Source organism: Canis lupus, chromosome 28 (genome assembly GCF_003254725.2).
Source record: "Canis lupus dingo isolate Sandy chromosome 28, ASM325472v2, whole genome shotgun sequence".
Classification (NCBI taxonomy): domain Eukaryota; kingdom Metazoa; phylum Chordata; class Mammalia; order Carnivora; family Canidae; genus Canis; species Canis lupus.
In genome coordinates, this window is record NC_064270.1 from 11,178,642 (window position 1) to 11,198,753 (window position 20,112).

Below are 20,112 nucleotides of genomic sequence, written 5' to 3' on the forward strand. Positions count from 1 at the left end.
TATTATCAGATTCAATAAAGAATAACATTTTAATAAATGTACAAGAACAAACAAAATGTATGGAAAAAGAAAATAAAAACTATACTACCCAAGGTAGTGAATTTTAAGTTGGGACCCAGAAAGATTTATCCAGGTGAAGAAGAGGGAAAGAATGTTACTTGTGGAACATATATGAAGGCTCATAAGGGACACAGAATGTAGTACCTATGAGGGACTGAAAACTAGAAGTCCATTATGGCTATGGCTGGCATGGAGGGCGTGAGGGAGAGAAATGCCTAGAAGGGGCTGGGAGGGATGGGCAGGGGACATATGGGCTGGCCCAGGGAAAATAGGAGCCTAGGCTTTTGTGGCCTTAATGAAGAGATGATGATACTTTTTCAGCTAAGGAAGTTTTGGATACAGGGAAATATCAAGGGGCCCAGAAGGAGGAGTAGATGACACAGAGGCAGGGAATGGTGGAGTGGCTGGCAGAACTCTGAAGACCATGGAAACATTCTAATCAGTGGAACCTGCCTTGTGACCTGGCCAGTGGTCAGGAATTCCAAAAACTCTCTAGGGGTTTACCAGGCAAAGCATGGTAAGGTGAAAGCCATGGAGAGGTAGCTATAAGGCCCCATGTTGGAAATGAGGTGGTTCAGCAAAGTCTTCTTGGGACTGATGGGCTTTGAGATGATTCTGGAAGGCAGGACTCACAGTGTGGGGTGTTTGGGTTCAGGGCTTCATTCTCTTCTTCTTGGCAGTGTCCAGGGCTCAGCCTTTGGCTCCATGGCCTCTGGCTCTGAGACCCATGGTGGCTGTCACCCTTGAAGAAAGCATCTCTGCTCCTTGCACAGCACATGTCCTTGTGAGAGTGGGGTTGGCAGAGGTCACTTCTCAACACTCATTTCCCACCTAGCCTCTACCAACCTAAGCAAATAGCTACTTTCTTTCCGAGGTGATTGGATGGACTTGTCCAAACATGCAAAACCAGTAAGTGGGTCTGAACTGAGGTCTTTATTTATTGTAGCACCCCCTTACACCATCCAGAAGAATTCTATATCATCTATAAATTAAAATTTTCATTGATATCCATTCCTTCCCATAGAATGAATCAGTTGTAAAATGACTGGTTGTATCTCAAAAAAGGCCAATTTCTTTCTCTCCCTTTTCCAGAGAATTTTGCTTTAATTAATTCAACAAATATTTATTGAGTCAGACATTATTCTAGGCATTTGGGATACATCAGTGAGCATAACAAAGAACATAATAAAGCTTATAATTTAGCAGGCAAGACAAACAGACGTAATAAGTTATATTGTTTGCTAGAAAAGGTGGTGAATGCTATAGAAGAAAGAAAAGGAAGAGAACCAGAGACGTTCTCTAATCCCATGAGCCAACCTACCTTGGTAGGAAGGAGGATAGGGGGCAAGAAGAAGGAAGGGATAGGACCCAGCTTCTGTTTTCTTGTTTTTGTTTATTCATTTTGCTAGGAGTCCTTGTTGCTGGTTGGAATTTTAAACTAATTGCACGTGTTACTTTGATAAAAATAAAAATTAAGTTCAAATAGTGCTGTAACTATATTGGGAGGTGAGGGTGGCAGTGTGAGCTAAGTTCTCTTCTGTCAGTATGAAAAACAGGACAGGTTTCCAACGTTAATAAATCAAGATATAGAAGTACAGGTATATAATTAGCAATGTAAAGGAAACTATTGGAAGAATTTAAAGGAGAAACAGCTAAAAGAGTGAAAAGTCATTTCTTCTAGGGGAAAAACAATGGAGGGTAGGAAGGCATAAGAGTAGGCAGGGGACTCCTGCCCTTTATTATAAATCTTTTGGTATGGTTGAATTTTTTTTTTTTTTTTAATTTTTAAAACCATAGGCCTGTGTTACCTTGATGATTAAGAAACCCTATTCTACTGAGCCCTGGGCAGGGAGTGTCTACAGGGCTGTCTTGGGGGCTGATATAGAGAGTGGGGACATAGAGTAGGTAAGCTGTGCCTCCCTTTCTTTTATTTGTTTTATATCTCTGACTTTTATGCAAGAGTTTGTTTGAACAAAGGGTTCTGCAGTTGAAATTGGCTTGAACTTTATGATCTCTTTTGGTTCTCATAATTAGTGATGCTTTATGAGCACCTGTTACCCTTTACGCTCATGCCTGTTTACTTCCTCAGAGAATTGTCATCACTTAGAAGCTTTGTGTTTACCCCCAGCTGGCCATAGTTTGCCGTGATTGGTGAGTTTATTGCTGGTTTGCTTGGCATGGTAGTGACACCTGCAGTCAGTCAGTCAGTCACTGGATGATTACTATTTCAGAGGGCCCCTGGAGGCCCTGGGAGAACAGGGGTCTTTTGATTATTCTGCCCAACCCCCAGCACAGTGGCTGTTATAACAGCAGGTGAGGGTTTTGGCTAATAGTCCTAGAATCTGCAGTTTCTCCTGTGGTAGCTGTGAATTCCTATAGACACTTGCTTCCCACTCCACCTCCTCTAAGGGGGAGAGAGAGAGAAGGGGAGGGAGAGGGAGGGAGAGGGAGGCAGAGGGAGAAAGGAGAGAGAAGTGGAGGCAGACTATGAATGAAGTCAAAGAAGGGAGGCAACTCCCTATTAGCTTAGTCACCTCCTAGTGACTGCGCTTCTAGACATGTGTCACCGTTTTCCTGCTCTGGTACTATTTTTAGGGTGAGTCCCCTCCATTCATGTTTCTGGGGCCTTTGCAGTCATCCCTGTAGCTGCTTTACTGAGTTTTGAGGTTCCAGACGTTCTGTGTTCCCAGGCACTGTCATGCCTTCCTGCCTTTGCACACCATGTCCTTTCATCCGTCCTCTGGAGATATGACACCAACTCTTGAAATCCAAGCTCAAATGTTGTGTAGTTGTAAAACTTTTCCTGGACCCCAACTCTGAGGAAGCTCTCTACACCTTAGCATTTACCATAGTCACCACTTAACATTTTGGTGTCCTTGAGGGATTAGAAATACCCTGTGTTTTTTTTTTTTTTTTTTTTCAGCCTGGTGTAGGGTATTCAGTAGCTGCTCACCGAGTTAAATGAAGCACAATTGCTGTTCTCTGTTTTAGGAAATCTTGCTTGGCCTAGAAGAAATGTTGCTGTGGGAAGATCTCCAGCAAGGCATCTCCATAAATCTTTTCCTGTTTTCCTCTTGAAATACGAAATTTGGAAGAGTCAGGTAACATCTAGAGAAAACCGCCTATACTTGGAGGAATCCTATCAGGCGAGGGAGCATTATTGCCACCATTTTACTGATCAGAAAACTGAAGTTCAGAAATATTGCGATTTGCTGATGGTCACATAGTAAATAGAGCCAGAGGCTGAAATCCACGTCATCTGACTCCTGGGGCACTGTTTCCTACCACATACTTCCTTGTAGTCCCCACAATGTGCTCTGAGATCACACCATTAAAGACTTTCCAGACCACAGTTTCCCCCTCAAGCTTTCATGCATTCATTTTCCTTACAGACCCACATGTTGAAAATCCGTCTCCCCAGCTTTTTCATTTCTCTGAGATTTGCTCTTTCCCTGTCTCCTCTGCAGTCTGCAGGAATTAATTTCTCTCTCATCTCTTTCCAGAGATCATAATTTCCAAATCTTGGTTTCTTTTTCTGGCTGTGGTCCTTTTTTTGGGGACTTTCCAAGATAGCCGCAGACAGGAGGATGATAACAATGAATTAGTTAGTAGATCTTCTTTGATGTTATTTTGTGGGTGAACTTATTAATTTATGACAAAAACATCAAAGAGCTTGGCTCCTGCAAAGGACTGGCTTGTCCCAAGGCAGCTGGGTAATAATGATTAGTCAGATTAAATCTCAACGTCTTCTTCTGCTTCAAGAGTTAAAGTCTAGATGACTGGAGTGTGGGAACATCCCATCCTGTAGCATCCCATCGACTTTGAGTCAGCCAGTATGAAACTCCCCACTCCAAATGTGGATCTCTCTCCATGGTCTCTAAGCCTTGAGGTCTGTCAAGATTGGTGTAGCAACTGTGGAGGCAATGTAAGGATAAAAGGCTGAGGCTATTAAAGTCTCTTTCCATTTAGGGGAACTAGATATTAAAAGGGATCATGGCCTAGTTCAAGGTTCTTCATAGAGTCCTAGTCCTATAATTTCATGGGAGGGAGAACTCTTTTTGGGCCACGCAAGAAAAGTGCAGCACTATGTTCAGCACATAGCAAGCTTTCCATATGTAATGGTTGAATGGACTTTTCTTTTTTTTTTTTTTTTTTTAATTTATTTATGATAGTCACAGAGAGAGGGAGAGAAAGAGAGACAGGCAGAGGGAGAAGCAGGCTCCATGCACCGGGAGCCCGATGTGGGATTCGATCCCATATCTCCAGGATCGCGCCCTGGGCCAAAGGCAGGCGCCAAACCGCTGTGCCACCCAGGGATCCCTGAATGGACTTTTCAAGAAAGGTCATGGTGCATGAAGTCTCTGGCTGGTTGAAGAGGAGCAAGAAGTAGAGCTCAGGTCTTTGTACAACAACGCCTCCTAACTTACTCACATCTATGGCCATTTACTTTGTTCTTCCACTTTGTTCATGGTGGAAAATTGTGCTCCTCTCTAAAGCCATCCCCACTATGTTTGCTCTGGATCCCATCCTTTGCTAACCTCTTAAGGGCTTGTGTCTGCAATTAACCCTCACCTTCCTGAGCCATCAGTGTTTCCCTCTTTACTAGATGATTCCTATTAGCAAACAAGCAAGCTCTAATGTCTCCCATCCGAAAAGAGCCTCCCCCTTGCTCCCATTTTTCCTTTAGGCCACTGTGCTACTCTTTACTCCCTTTTACAGCAAAATGCCTCCTTAGTAGCTCTCCTTCCTCTTCTCCATTCAGCCTCTGAAACCCACTTTAATCAGGATCTCATCCCTTTCACCACTTTTATCAAGCTCATCAGTGATGATCTTCTAGCTGTGAAGTCTAATGGTCATTTCTCAGTCCTCATCTTATTCTGCACATGAGCAGGTCTCAGCACAGCTGGTAAGACTGTGTTACCAGGTTTCTTGCTTGGTTCCCGGCACCACTCTCTCGGATCTCCTCTTACCTCACTGGTTCTTCCCAACCTGTAAGTAACAAAGTGCCCAGGATCAGTTCTTAGGCAATTTTTCTAGTTATACCCACTCCCTAGATGTTCTCATCTGGTCCCATGATTTTAAGCACTTCACATACTGGTGGCCCTTGTTGTTACATCTCCAACCCTCTACCTCCCTCTTGAAACTCAAGTGCTCATTCCTCTTAGATGTTTAATATGCACATCAAATTTCAAACCTAAATCGACTGAAGAAAACTCTGTGTTCTCCATCCTTTCAGGCCTACTCAGTTCTTATGCTTCCCTTCTCAGTAAATGGCAACTCCTTTCTTCCAATGGCTCAGACTTCAAAACTTGGAATCCTCTTTGACTCACTTTCATACCACACTCTTACTCTATCATCAGATCCTTCAAATTATATCTAGAGTCTGGACACTTCTTACAACCTCCATTGCTACTACCCTAGTCTAAGCCACCATCATATCTTACCTACTCTACTTTAACAGCTTCCTAACTGGTATCACTACTTCTATCCTTGCCTTCCTCCCCCTTCCCTCCTCCTCCCATCCTAGCCCTAGCATCCAGAGTAGTCTTTAAAAAACTGCAATTAGATAATGCCATGCCTCTACTCTAAGCTTTCTAAGGCTTTTGATCTCACTTTCTGGATAGAGTCCAAAGTTCTTATCAGGGCCTACGAGTTCTATAAGACCTGGTTCCTCTGATCTCAGCTCCCATCTTTCTTCCCCTTGCCCACTCCAGTCTAGCTACATTGATCCCCCTGCTATTCTTCAAACATGCCAAGCCCACTCCTGCCATCTGCTCTTGGAGTGTCCTCTAAGCTATCCACCCTTCCTCTAGTTACCTGCATGATAAGTTCTTTCACTTCCCTCAGGCCTCTGCCCAAATTTTGCCTTATCAAAAAGACTTTTCCTGACTATCCTTTAAAAAATAACCCTCCTCTGTCATTTTTCTTTATCATGCTTTAACTTTTCTTCCTAGCAATGATCACAACACAACATATTTTATACTGATTTGTTTATCTGCCATTGATTGTTATCCCCATTAATATGTAAATTAAGTCTTTGTGCATGTAGTTTTTGCTGTAGCCCTAGCTCCAAGAACAGTGTCTGATACATAGTAAATGTTCAACAAATATACATTGAATGAATAGATTTGTTGAATGGATTCATCTAGGTCTTTTGTTATCAGATAGAGTGGCTTCCAGATAGTTGTTTATTTTTTTATTTTTATATTTTTAAAAGATTTATTTATTTATTCATCAGAGATGCAGAGACATAGGCAGAGGGAGAAGCAGGCTTCTTGCAGAGAACCCGATGTGGGACTTGATCCCAGATTCCCAGATCATGCCCTGAGCCGAAGGCAGACGCTCAACCACTGAGCCACCCAGGTGTCCCTTCTAGATAGTTTAATTAGTATAATCAAAATCAAGTGTGAGAAACTAGAAGAGGTGTCGTGGAGATCATCAGATTATGCAACTATTTAATACTAATGACCACCATGGGATTCGCAGAGATTTTCAGTTTGCTCCTTGATGCCAAATCACTGGCCAAACTCTAAGGCGGAATGAAACATCTGCCTTTAACTTCTTTGGCATGTCATTTATCCTCTAGGGCTCAGTGTATCCATTTGTGAAATAGGCAGCTGAAGATATGGTTACTGCTCTGCTGGTCTATGAGATACTGAAGGGAGGCAGTACAGTTAGGAGGAGCAACCACACAAGCTCTGGAACCTGACTGTATTTGAATCCTGCCTCCATTTCTCACAAGCCACATGACCTTGGGCAACTTTCTCAGTTTTCTTATTTATAAAGTGGAAATAATAAAAGGATAATAATAGCATTTAATTCAAAGGGTAATTGTGAAAATTATATAAGACAATACATATAAAGTACATAGCATATGGTTTGGTACCTAGTAAGTGCTCAATGAGTGTTAGTATTAAAAATGAAAAGTTCTGAGAGGCCATTGCTATTGTGTTTTATGGGCAGTAAAGTACCTTAGAATATTAGACAATATGAAATCTGTAAGGGTGTGATGATAACATTGTGGTTAGGTAGGATTCCCTTATTCTGAGGAGAGGCATGGAGAAAAACTGAAGGGTAAACTTCTCAGTGTCACTTATTTTCTAATAATCTATATCTATCAAGAAAATGTGTCAAAATGTTAACAAATGTTGAAGTGAGGTGGAGAGTATGGTTATTCTATTCTTTCAACCTTTCTGTATGCTTGAAAATTCAAAATAAAAGGTTTAAGAAGAAAAAAAAAAGGACCCTAGAAATAGTCTAGTGAAGTCCAACTGTCATTTTACAGAAAGAAGCTCAAAGGTGAAGATTTTGACCAAGGTCATATACTAGAGGAGCCTGAGCCAGACTCCAGGTCTCCTGGCTGACCATCTCTCCCTTTGTGTGGGTGGCTGCTGTTGCCCCTCAGGTAGTAGCAAGCTGCAGAGGAACAGACTCAGCTTCCCCAAAAGACCAAGGGGTGTTATGGGTGTGTAAAAAGGCACTTGTGTTGGTGTTTCCTTTTTGTTTATTAAGCAAATAGGTAGGTCACTTGGTTGGAAGGTATGAGGTCAAAGTTGTGAAGGCAGCAACCAGGGCCAGACCCGACATCCTGGGTAAACCAGTTTGGCACCATCTGCTCGTGTTTTCTGGGTGATGGTGGTGGTGTATATATATGTAAACGCTGGGATTTCAGGGAAGAGAGGAAAGAGTAGGAGTAGGGCCAGGGTCAGGAAGAGCAGTGGAGAGACTGGCTTAAATTCTGGAGCTCCCTGAAAGAAGGGACCCCCAGGGTTTCTCTGGGGGATGAAATGCAGGCACGTATTTAAAGAAAGGAAATGAGGGATCCCTGGGTGGCGCAGCGGTTTGGCGCCTGCCTTTGGCCCGGGGCGTGATCCTGGAGACCCGGGATCGAATCCCACGTCAGGCTCCCTGCATGGAGCCTGCTTCTCCCTCTACCTGTGTCTCTGCCTCTCTGTCTCTCTCTGTGTGACTATCATGAATAAATAAATAAAATCTTAAAAAAAAAAAAAAAGAAAGGAAATGATTCTCTGCGGTCTGCAGGATCCTCCTCTAGCTAACAGGGTTCAAAGCAGAGAAAAGAAGAGATGAGGAGAGGAGGGAATGCCCATGCAAGTCTGGGGAGCGGGGAACAGAGAAGGAACCGGGGAGAAAGCACAGAAAAAAATACCGTAGAGGAAGCCTGGGCCACGGTGGAGGAGGAGTTGGGGGAGGGGTGCTGGAAAGGTAAGGAGGCCGCACCTGGGGGCCTGCGGCCGCGTGGAGGACGGTCAGCTTCCGCCAGCTAGCGTGTCTCGCCCCAGAACCGTCCCGCCTCCCTCTTCTCTGGGTCTGGAAGTCTCAGGAGGCCGCGGAGCGAGTGCAGAGCTCCCGGCGCTCTTACCAGGGGGAAGGGCGGGCAGGAGAGGCGGGGCCTCGGGGCCGGGCCGGGCGGGAGCGGGGCCTCTGGCCGCGGGCGGGGCTCCTCTCCGGCGGGCGGGCGCCGGAGTCTGGGGGCCGCGCTTCCCCCTCCCGGTCCGCGGAGGCGCCTGGCCCCTCCTCCCCCTGCCGCCCCCACTCCCGCGGCCGCTGTCAAAGATAAACCCGGCTGTTGCTTGCAGGAGCGGCGGCAGCCGGCGGGCGGGCGGGCGGGCGGGGAAGAGCCTCGGGCGCGGCCTCGCCTCCCGGGCTCGGCGCCCGCATCAGCACCGCGGACAGCGCAGCGGCGGCCGCCAGTGCTAGGCGCCCGCGGACCCACCACCCCACCGGCGCCCGGGCCCTCGGCGTCCTCGTCAGCACCGTGGACAGTGCCCCGGGCCCCCGCTCGCCGCCGCCAGCCCGCCCGCCCCTGGAGGCAGCACCGCGGACAGCCCACCGCCGCCGGCCTCGCCGCAGGCTCGGAGCGGTCAGCGCCCCTGGAACATGGCCACTGAGGTAGGGGGCGGGCGCCCAGCCCGCAGGCAGTGCCCGACTGGTGCGGGGACACAGCCCCGCTAGGGGCGGACTGGGCGGGAAAGGAGGAGGGGAGGGAGGGGGGTGGGGTGCGGTGCGGTGAAGCGGTGGGATAGGGTAGGGTAGGATGGGGTGGTTTTCCGGATCTCTTACTGCGGGAAGAGGTGGGGAATGGAGTGGCAGGGTGGAAGGCGGGGGAGGGGGGCTTCTCCTGAGAACTCCTCTCACCCCTGGCGATCTTCCCCATCTGAGTGCCGAAGCTGCCCACGCCACTTGTCGGCACTGGCACCAGGTTTGCTCCAGAGACCCAGCTGGGGCTTCCCCTACCCTGGACTGCTAGTCTTAAAACTACTTCACTAGAGGATTGGAGGTGAGCTTGCCCCTGTTTTCGGGTGGGAATGCGGCTGGTTGCTGTTGCTATGCAGTGTAGCCTTCCAGCTTTTAAACTCAAAAGCCTGGTTAAGAGATGACAGATCTACCTCCACATCCACACTTCCTTCATGGGGAGGGAGGGGACAAAGAATCCTCAGGCCCAGACCACAAATGGTTGGTTTTAATGAGCTGCCTGCACCAGTCTCCACTTTTGCACATCATGCTTTCTTGCTTTTTCATCCCATTCAAGTTTCTTGACACCAGGGTGTCTAATTTCCCATGTCTGGTGGGAGGAGCTGTCCTCTTCAGGGTGTACTTAAAGGGGTGTCAACTTCAAGGGTCTTGAAAGCTGAACCAAGGGACTGTTGGCTGAGGGCAGAGTCTTGGTGCAATGCTTAAGAGACTAGGAATTTCCACCCATGGTCCCTCACTGCATGTGGGAAATGGAGCTCTTTCTGTTCTCACTTATAAGCGGTAAAGCTAACACACGGAGAAGGGGAGAACCTATTTGATACACAGCATGTTAGCAGCAGAGTTGAAAGTTTCTTCCTTTGGATTTTTGGAGTGGAACTCAGGACACCAGGGCCTCCCCAGGTCTGATTGTTGATTCTTTTTGTGGTGTTTCCCCATTTCTAACCCAGCTGGAACACAAGCCAGGGGAACAACACAGGCTTTTGAATGATTCTGTGCATTGCCTCTGGGCATCCTGGTGAGCAGTGTCACATCAATACCAAGTGTTATTGTTGCAATTCTGTCGTGGCCACCACAGAACAAGGTGCAGTTGCTTGGTGCCACTTGGCTTTGTGACAAGGCACAGGATTAGCTAGGAGGGCTCACCTCCTTCCCCAGGACCTTGTGAGGGGGCAAGCCCAAAGCAGACCCATGGAGCTTGATTTTTAGGGTGGAGGAATGTAAAATAAATAAATAATTAGAAAGCTCAGAAAGTGCCAAAGTTACTGAGAAAAGCAGGAAGAACAAAGGAGAAATGGCCAAGGATCTGGTCACCTTCCAGATAGGGCTGCCAGGCTGCAGCAAAGGCTGCTGGTATTGGGCAGGAAGAGATAACTTCAGCCACCTGGGCCTAGCTGGGCCAGCAGTGTGGGCAGAGAAGGCAGCCACATCTGTGATGTGACCTGCCAGATTCCAGGAGGCTCCTCTGTCCCATCATATCTCCATTTCAGGTCTGTTGTGGTCTACAAATTCCAAACAGCAGGCTCACATCTCTAGGTTGAGGCGGTGTTTCTAGGAGGCTGCTGTGAAGCATGCATGACTCTCCCCAGGGAGAGATTCTGCTCATAATGCCTCTGTGAATGTAGCACTTTCCTGTGTACAAAGCACTATCACATGTGTGATCTCCTTTGAGCTTTAGAGCAACCCTGTGAAGTGGGCAAGGATGTTATTATTATCCCCAATTAACAGATGAGCTAACAGGCTCAGAAGCTTGCCTGATCCCTATGAAGAAGCCAAGGAAGGCATCATTATCCCATTTTACATATGATGCAACTGGAATGTGAGAGTTATTCAATAAACTATGGCTCAAAAGGGGCAGGACAAGGACTAGAGCTCGAATCTTCTGCCTCCCTAGTCAGTGTCTTTTCTGCTGCATCCAGGTGTAACCATTAGCTAACAGTGTTGCTCAACAGAGAGGTGGGTGTGAGGGGCGGTGAGATGAGGCTGTGATGGGGGAAGGGATGCCGAAGGACTCAGCCTCCCTATTCAGCCTGGCTGGGTCAGTTTGAGGGCAGAGGGACAGAGGAATGCCCAGAAGGGATGGAGAGCAGAGGACAAACATTACCCATTTCTCAATTTGGCCTCAGGTGGACCCTGCTGGCAGCACTGAGGGAGGAAGCCTTAGCTCTGCCAAGGCACAGAATGTACACGTTCCCTGGGCTGTGGACTGAGTCATTCTCCCCAGGCTGTTTTTACTGTTAGGACTGAGTTAAGATTCCCAGGAAAAACCTGTTGGGAGAAGGAATACCTCATGCCAAACGTCTTGGCCATACCCTTAGGAGTCTGAGTGGGAGGTCCTCAGTTCTAGCAGAAGGTGTTTTGAGAGGTGAAGAGGGGAGGAACAGAGGCAGAGGGAGGGGAGGGGAGAGAGAAGGAGAGGAAGGGGCAGGAAGACAGAGGGGGAGAGAGAGAGAGACACTGAGAAACATTGCATGTCCCTGGATCTCTAGATGGAAGGCATGGGAACTAGATCTTTTCTGCTTCTTAATTTCTGTTCAGGAGTTAGCATTAGGGGAGGAATCTGTGTGAGGAACTCAGAGGAGGGAGGAAGCCTCCTGAGTGATACACTGACCTCATTTGGAAAACTAACGAGCCCATTTCCTGAGCGACAAACCTCTGTGAATGTGTGTCACCGGGAGCAGGGTCTGCCCTGGGAAATAGTACAGATAGCCAAGGACATCTGGGAAATGTCTGGCGGGGAGGGCTTCTTTGAGTGGTGAAGTTTGGTCTCTAAGAGGTTTTTAAATGCACCCAAGCAGCATTATCCAAGCAAGGCATTTGGAGGTTTGATCTCTGAGGCCGGGAATTAACAACCAGCAGACAGTGGGTTGGGCTTGGCCCTGGTGTAGGCTTAGAAGAAGGGAAGCCCTTATGCTTGGGTTTCCATCCTGAGGCCTGACTTGGCTGCTTGTGACTCATGATCCTCATTCCTCCTCCATGCCCCAGCAGCCAGGGAGCACGGTGTTGGTTCATTAGCTGAATCTCCTGATTCTTGAGTTGAGCCTCAAATGCATCCTCTGGAATTAGCTAGTTTTTAATGAGGATGGAGATGTGGGCCAGATGGGGCCTCCTGTTGGATGTGGGCAGATTGGGACTGGGAGTGTTCTTCTGAACTCTAGTGCTTGTTCCTCCCCACCTCTACCGGGTTGGCTCTATCAGCTGTGTGACCCACTCTTCAGGCGGCCTCCCTATCCCTGTCCTACTGAAGTTCAAAAATTGGTGCCAACAGATATTACCACTGATTTTCTCTTTCTTCTTCACAAAATGCCTCTTGGTCCTGTTTATACTCAGCTGCCGGCAGGCCTGGGGACAGTGGTGGGAGAGAGGGCAGAGCTGAGGAAGGTAAAAAGTAGATGAGAAGCCCAGGTGTCAGAGTCAGTTAAGAAATCCTGGGGGAGCTGCTAGGGGAGACACAGAAGCTGTGGCCTTGTAGTGAGGTGTGTGCATATTCTGGGATCCTCTTATGGGATTTCAGAGCATCATAGATCTCTTGAAAACTCTCACTCATTTCCTGAAAGCTAAGTAGCTGGCAAGTGCCTGGGGCCTGGCTCTGGCTCTGGCCCAAGGACCCCAGTGATGGGGTTCTTCATTCAGAGGTCCTCAACTGGCAGTCCTAGGAATGAATGTCATTCATGATTGTGCCTACTTGATCTGCTTCATGCTTACAAATGTAAAAATTTATTTGAAACATTAAAAAATCAAGATATTTGATATTAAAGAAATCTGGATTTATGGCTTCTCATAAGATGTTGGAAGCGCAGCATCCTGGGCTCACATTACTGCATGGCAGTGATTGGTCGCTTTCCTGAGACAAGGCATGAGTTCTCTGATCAGTCACAGCCCTCACCCAGCCCACTTATATGCTTAGTCCCTATAAACATTTGCATTTGTAATCCCTGAAAAAGCCTCCTGAATGTCAGGGCTGGAATGGCTTTAAGTGATTACGTTGTTCTAGCTTCTCAGTTTCTAGCTGAAGAAATGGAGTCCCAGAGTAGTGTGGCACCCAGATCTCCTGCTCCCAGGTCAGTGGGCCTTCTTTCCGTAAGAGCCTTTCGATACCTCACAACTGAGTCATTGTGGATGGAGAGAGCCAGTAGATGCTGCCTTGCCTTAAATCCACCCTTCACCAACTACAGATGAATCTGTTACATTGCGCTTTACTGGGAGATGAGGGCTCTGGAGTATACAATGTGTCCGATACCATCTTCTAGCAACTCCTCAAGACTCCACAAATACTCTGCAGGGAGGGAAACAGATTCTTTGTCACTCAGAGGCAGTGTTCTAAGGCTCAGGATTTTGCGGGTTGGAAAGGGTGTTGGCCCCTCCTACTCTGGCTACTTGAGAACATATGGATCAAAGCCAAGAGGAGATGAGACTATACTGTGTAAGGTAGCACCCTAAAATCTTAATGGAATAATAAACTAGAAGTTTATTTATGGCTCAGTTAAGTCCCAGACAGGTGATTTTGACCAGCAGGTGGATCTCCTTCAGGCTGATTCAGGGACCCAGGCTCTTCCCAACTTATGGTTCCATCATTTTCAAAATATAGCTTCTTTGGTTTCTGTGGGAGGGGAAAGATTACAGAGGCTAGTCATTGTGAGCCAAGCCTGTACATACCACTCACATTCCATTCAGTCAGATGCCCACATTTAATTGCACAGCAGGCTGGGGATTAATCTAGCTGTATACATGGGAGGAAGAAGTGGCTCTGGTCAAGTCACTAGAGACAGTCACTAGAGACACATAGCTTCATGGTAGCACACAGTGCATGTGTGCACTAGGCACAGACAAAGGAGGCTGTTGGCGGGAAGAAGTAGAGTCCATATCAGAATGGCTGAAGCACTGGGTTTTTTTTTTTTTTTTCTCTCCCTTTCTTTCCATTCGCATGATCACTTTCCTTGGTTTAGACACACTTTTGTGTTCCCCTGGACCACTACAAAGGTAATCCATCCCTTCAACTGGCCTCTTATCTCACTCATGCCCAGTTCCCATGCATCCCTCTCAGAGTTGCTTGAATGATCCTTTTGGGGCTAGGGAAATCTATCCTCAAGATCCACTGGCTCATGTCAGTTGGTTTTAGAAGGGCAGAGGAAGGCCACAGCCCCTTTCCTTGGAAAATACAAAAATATGAAATCTTAACCAGACAGAGAAGACACATTCATGAATAACAGTACTTAATATCACCAAAGCTTGCTTTGTTTCTCAAAGTTATCATAGGATCCTAGAGGATGTCAAGGGGGCTTTCTCAATTAAAACTTTGATTGGTGGAATCAAGGACTATTAAGACAAGAGGAACACTATACATTTTTCAATTCAGTCCCAATACTCTGGGACCACATCTCTTATGCAGAGCAAGGGTTCTCTGGATTAAGGAAAGTCTCTGATTCTCCTTTTTTCAGAACTTTGATTAACCAATTATCTGCTCTTACTTTTCTCTCATTACTTATTCTTTCTGCCTAGCTTTTTAAAAAATAAGATTTATTTATTTGAGAGAGAGAAAGAGAGGGAGAGAGAGAGAGGGAGAGGGAGATAATGTGCTATCATGGGGCAGGGAGGGGCAGAGGGAGAAAAATCTCAAGTAGATTTCCCATTGAGTGTGGAGCCCAATACAGGGCTCGATCTCATGACCCTGTGATCATGACCCGAGCCAAAATCAAGAGTTGGATGCTTAACCAACTGAACCACCCAGTTGCCCCTCTTTCCCCCAGCTTTTAAACAAGTTTAAGTGTCTTCCATTCTACACTCTCCCCTCTATTAGAGACTCCCCCCACCCCCCAGCTCTCTGTGATTGCACAGAGATTGTTCTCTGTACTGTCATCCCCTGGGCTCTTATCTAATCCACAAACCAACTCCTATCTTGCTGAAATCTGCCTGCAGTCACTGGAGTAGACCAAGTTCTCTGCCATCTTTGCTCCTTTGTACAAGCTCCTCCCTCCATCTGGGTTGCTTTGACATCCTCTCCCTACCCACTGCCTGCCCCCTATCACTGGCAGCACCTGGCCTTCCTTTTTGACTCAACACAGACCTCAGGAGGTCTTTTCTGAGTAAGCATTTCTGGGTAAGATGTTACTTACCCAGAAGTAACAATGCTCTGAAGCATTTATCACAGGCTAATTTATTATATACTTACTTGTCTTCCTCCCTGGAGCTCACAGGCTGTCTTTTGCCCAGCATCCCCAGAGCCTGGCAGTAGTAGGGACTCAATAAATGAAAGGAATGACTGAATGGATTCACCTTAATTACACAGGATGAACTGGCTTTGTGTTCACTCTGCCCTTGGGGCTTGGTCTCCACGTGGTTCCAATGTTTGGCATATTTTACCCAGTGGAATGCTAGCTTGAAATGTGGGTGGCTAAGGCTGGAAGTGAAAGAAAGAGGACCTGTTCTCTTTTTTTTTTTTTTTAAAGATTTTATTTATTTATTTATTCATGAGAGACACAGAGAGAGAGAGAGAGAGAGAGAGACAGGCAGAGGGAGAAGCAGGCTCCATGCAGGGAGCCTGATGCGAGACTTTATCCGGGTCTCCAGGATCACACCCTGGGCTGAAGGCGGTGCTAAACCACTGAGCCACCTGGGCTGCCCAAGAGGACCTGTTCTTCTGTGGACTTGAGCTCACTCCCCTCAAATGCTAGTCTGTGTCAATGTTAAGTCTGCAGGCGTGGGCAAGGGACAGAATTGCCCCACTCCTTTCTACCAGGGCAAGGTGTTTCTTTGATTTGGAGCTTCATCCCACTTTATTCAATTTTCTCTGGGGAAATTTGGGCATTTGGGGCCCCCTTCTTTCCTGTGATGAGATGTCCTGGATGGGAAAGCTATCCCTGATGTTCTCTGTCCTGGGCTTTAACTTGACCTGAACCCAAATATCCCTCCAAGGTGGTGGATATATCAGTTCCTGCACCCCCACCCCCCCACCCCCTGCTGCCAAACTGCTGTAATCCCCACTTCTGAGACCTCAGTCTTGTTCAGGGCTGGGTTCCCCAAGCATGAGGCCTGAGGAGTTGTGAATATTTTATATTTGCCAAGTAAACAAAAGTATGAAAGTTGCTGTGTGTGCATAAGACAGGAAAAAGGAGGGAGGAGGAGGGAGGGGAGGAGGAAGGGGAGGGTGAGGAGAGAAGGAGGGGAGGGAGGAGAGAGAGAGCGAGAGAGCGAGAGTGAGAGAAGGATCTGGGCCAGCCACCAGGAAAGGAAGTCTTTTCCTCTTATTAAACTTTGTTTCTAGTTCTGTTGCTGGTTCTAGAACCTCTCCTTTTGGCTCAGCTTTGGCCCTGCTTCAAGCTTTTTCCAGATCTTTCTGGGATACCTTGAGGTATCTTGTCTGGTAAGCTCCACAGTCCTGCTTCCCCATGGTCTTCCTGGAGCACTTGTAGGGTGGCTAACATCTTGGTTTGCTGGGAACTTTTTTGATTTTGGTGCTGTAAGAACTATATCCTGAAACTCCCTCAGTCTTGGATGATCTAGATGGATGGTCTCCCTGAGTGTGTGTCTCCTGTATGCCTCCTTAGGTCCACAATCTGCAGGAGCTGCGGCGAAGTGCCTCGCTGGCCACCAAGGTCTTTATCCAGAGAGACTACAGTGATGGGACCATCTGTCAGTTCCAGACCAAATTCCCCCCAGAGCTGGATAGCCGGGTGAGGATGGCTTTTTTCTCAACTTGGAACACAGGCCATGATGGAATCAAGGACTTAATCAAATGTATTTTTTTTTCCAGTATAAAAGTATTATGTGTCATATAACTTGCTCAGTCACTTCACATGGAAGAACTAAACAGTGCCCCTGATAGTGTCTTGCTGTCACCACATGAAAAGTTAGAGCTGAAAAGGCCTCAGATTTCCTAGTTCAGCAGCCCACAAAGGTCAGCAGCACAAGAGTCACCTGGAGAGCTTCTTTTTTTTTTTTTTTTTAATTTTTAAAAGATTTTATTTATTTATTCACGAGAGACACAGAGAAAGAGAGGGGCAGAGACACAGGCAGAGGGAGAAGCAGGCTCCCTGCAGGGAGGACTTGATGCCAGGTCTCCAGGTTCACGCCCTAGGCTGAAGGCAGCACTAAACCGCTGAGCTGAGCCACCGGGGCTACCCACCTGGAGAGCTTCTTAAACAAAAGCAGATTCCTTAGTCCTGTGATGGCAGCAGCTTCTGGAATCTCCACATTTTAGCAGCACTTCTTATCCCTACATGCAGAGCTTTAAAAAATTCTGACAGCCGGGTCATCAACCAAGGGCTCTGCCCACAGCCTCTTCCTCCAGACTCAGCTACCGGGGGGTCTTATAGACCACCAGACCCCTTGCAAGGCGTCAGATCCTGCAGCCAACTTTTGCTTCTGGTTCAGGGGTATCTATGGCCCTCATCCCAGGCTGCTGTAGAATTGGCCTGGGGTTGTAGTCTGCCCTCTGGAGGGCGGCGGGCAGACCCTGACTCTTTCATTCAGCAGCTCAGGCCCATCTGAATGGGCTTGGGAAGGTGGGACAGGGCTGCCTTTTGCTAAGCTGATCCCCACCCAGCTTTTAGGGAGCCACGGGCTCTCCTCATCTCATCAAAGGACATCCCTGTCCTTTGGGGCATGGTGACTTTTGGGGTAAAGCATAATGTTTTCTTATGCATCACTCCAGATCTGTGTAGGGATAGTGACTGGGAACCCCAAACTTCTGATTATTCTTGGGGAGACCTTTTGTCCTAGATGGGCACGGAAGATCTCTAACCTGTGTGATGGACAGTTCTGATCCTGTAGTGGAGTGGGGAAGGGAGTGCTCTGAGGAATGTAAAAAATGGGGCTGTAGATACTTTGACATCTGTTGAATTTGGAGTATGACTTTCCAACCTAGTGTAGGGTTATGTATTGAAGAGACAGACTTAGGTCAGAGCTGTGTAACCTTGTACACGTTCACTCAGCATTCAGCAAATATTTACTGAACAACCACTATGTATGAGGCAATCATACATACTCATAGGGGGTATAGAAGTGAAGACTTGGAGTTTATTTTCTACTAGAGGGTATAAAGACTAAAATAGCAAGTAAATGTGTAGCAGCTCTGGTGGTGACCAGTACTAGAAAACTAAGGGGTGGGGGTTGTCACGGGGCTGGGAGACCTGGGGAGAGGTGAATGGCTGGGGAGACTCGGGGATAAGGTGAGACCTGAGTCTGGGGTGGGAGTGTCTTGGGGAAGAGTAATGCATCCAAGGACACAGGTGTAAAGGACTTACATATTTTCAGGAAGCAGCAGGGCGGTGGGTGTGGCTAGAGTGGGGACTAAGTGAGCAGGAGAGTAGGAGGCCCAGGGGACACAAGGCCAGGCAAGGTATGGCCTAGCAGGCATTGTAAGGACTTCCTGGATTTTACTTAGAGATAAGAAGGCTTTCAAAGCTCTTCTTCAGGGCTGTGACATGATCCAACTTTAGCAGTTCCCTTGGCAGGGCTGGGAGCAGAGACATAAGTTAAGAGGACAGAGATGATGGTGCTGGACCATTGAGCAAAGCTTTGATCTGCTGAAAGTGAAAAAAATGCGTAAAAGTGCATTATTTATTTACTTACTTTTATTGATTTTTTTTAAAAAGATTAGACTCTGCAAAGCTTTTTTCAGATGAATCAATTGTTAAATTTATTTTTTAAAGATTTTATTTTATTTTATTTTATTTAATTTTTATTTATTTATGATAGGCACACAGTGAGAGAGAGAGAGGCAGAGACACAGGCAGAGGGAGAAGCAGGCTCCATGCACCGGGAGCCTGACGTGGGATTCGATCCTGGGTCTCCAGGATCGCGCCCTGGGCCAAAGGCAGGCGCCAAACCGCTGCGCCACCCAGGGATCCCAAGATTGTATTTATTTACTTGAGAGAGAGTGTGTGTGTGTGAGCCTTCATCCCCCCCGCCGCAGCAGGGGGAGATGGAAAGGGCAGAGGGAGAAGCAGACTCTCTGCTGAGCACAGAGTCTGACAAAGGGCTCAATCCCAGGACCTGGAGATCATGACCTGAGCTGAAGTCTGATGCTTAACTGACTGTGTCACCTAGGCACTGCAGCTATTGCTTAATTTAATCTATAGTTGCCAGATGAATTTATAGAAGTCTTAATTTTTTTTTTAGAAGTCTTAAGTTTTTAAAAAGATTTGTATTCATTTTTCATGAGAGACACACACACACAGAGGCAGCGACATAGGCAGAGGAAGAAGCAGGCTCCCTGCAGGGAGCCTGATGTGGGGCTTGAACCCTGGACCCCAGGGTCACGACCTAAGACAAAGGCAGATGCTCAACCACTGAGCCACCCAGGCACCCCTATTTTTTTTTAAATTGATGTATAGTTGACACACAATGTTACATTGGTACCTGAAAGTGCTTTTAGAAATAGAAGGCATAGAAAGTGCTTAATAAAGATTAGCTATTATGATTATAGATGCAGGCTGGACAGCTTCCGAGCTGTGCACACACATGAGGCTGTTGTGTTCTTCATGACCTCTTACCTTGAGGGAGGTGCCCCCTCTTGCATAGATACTCCTGAGGTCTCACAAATCAGTTGTATGTTTGGAGTCCCATTCAAACATGGGGAACCCCTACCAATTAGGTCCTGGGTGCTTTCACAGGTATCAAAATGGGGGAGGGGGACAGAATCACTAGAATTCTTTCCTGATCCCCTGTAGAAAGTGTCCACATCTACGATACTGTGGGGGTTTCCTGCTTCCAAGGGAGGCCAAGTAGCCATTCTTATTCCCACCTTATAGATGTGGAAAGTGAGTAGTTAAGTCATTAGTCAAAGTCTACACAGCTAGGTGCTGGTCAAGTCTGGACTGAACCCCAGGTCTCCTGACTCCCAGTCCAGCGCTCCGTAGGCAGCCACGGCTTCTCTGGTCTTGCTTGTGGGCATCTTCTGCCACCAGTGTGGCACTGCCACTGCCACCCTCCCATTGGTGACTATACACTGTTTAGGGAGGCCGACCTCAACCTGGTTCCCTGTCGCCCTCTCCCTCCAGATTGAGCGGCAGCTCTTTGAGGAGACAGTGAAGACCCTCAACGGCTTCTATGCAGAGGCTG

The 20,112-nt window shown here is 47.2% G+C and overlaps 1 protein-coding gene, 2 long non-coding RNA genes and 1 other non-coding gene across 5 annotated transcripts in view; 2 read left to right on the plus strand and 2 right to left on the minus strand.

Annotated features, from left to right (window-relative positions):
* Positions 1–360: 360 nt before the first annotated feature.
* LOC125753902 (uncharacterized) lies at positions 361–3,425 on the plus strand. Its single transcript, XR_007406694.1, has 2 exons — positions 361–577; positions 3,052–3,425. It is a non-coding gene; the product is annotated as an uncharacterized LOC125753902 (long non-coding RNA).
* On the minus strand, positions 975–8,670 carry LOC118352641 (uncharacterized). Its single transcript, XR_004810089.2, has 2 exons — positions 8,299–8,670; positions 975–3,972 (listed from the first exon to the last, which is right to left on the minus strand). It is a non-coding gene; the product is annotated as an uncharacterized LOC118352641 (long non-coding RNA).
* A 509-nt stretch (positions 8,671–9,179) lies between these two features.
* On the plus strand, positions 9,180–20,064 carry LOC112672154 (uncharacterized). The gene is made up of 3 exons (XR_007406696.1): positions 9,180–9,358; positions 16,596–16,721; positions 20,052–20,064. It is a non-coding gene; the product is annotated as an uncharacterized LOC112672154 (transcript).
* CRTAC1 (cartilage acidic protein 1) overlaps positions 13,521–20,112 on the minus strand; it is a 156,346-nt gene continuing 149,754 nt past the window's right edge. The window contains exon 15 of one of the 2 annotated variants that reach the window (XM_035707804.2): positions 13,521–13,651. In XM_035707804.2, the coding sequence (XP_035563697.1) occupies positions 13,629–13,651 (23 nt within the window). In that variant the 3' untranslated portion in view covers positions 13,521–13,628. The remainder of the gene's footprint in view (positions 13,652–20,112) is intronic. The other variant, XM_049103092.1, reaches the window with a different exon arrangement.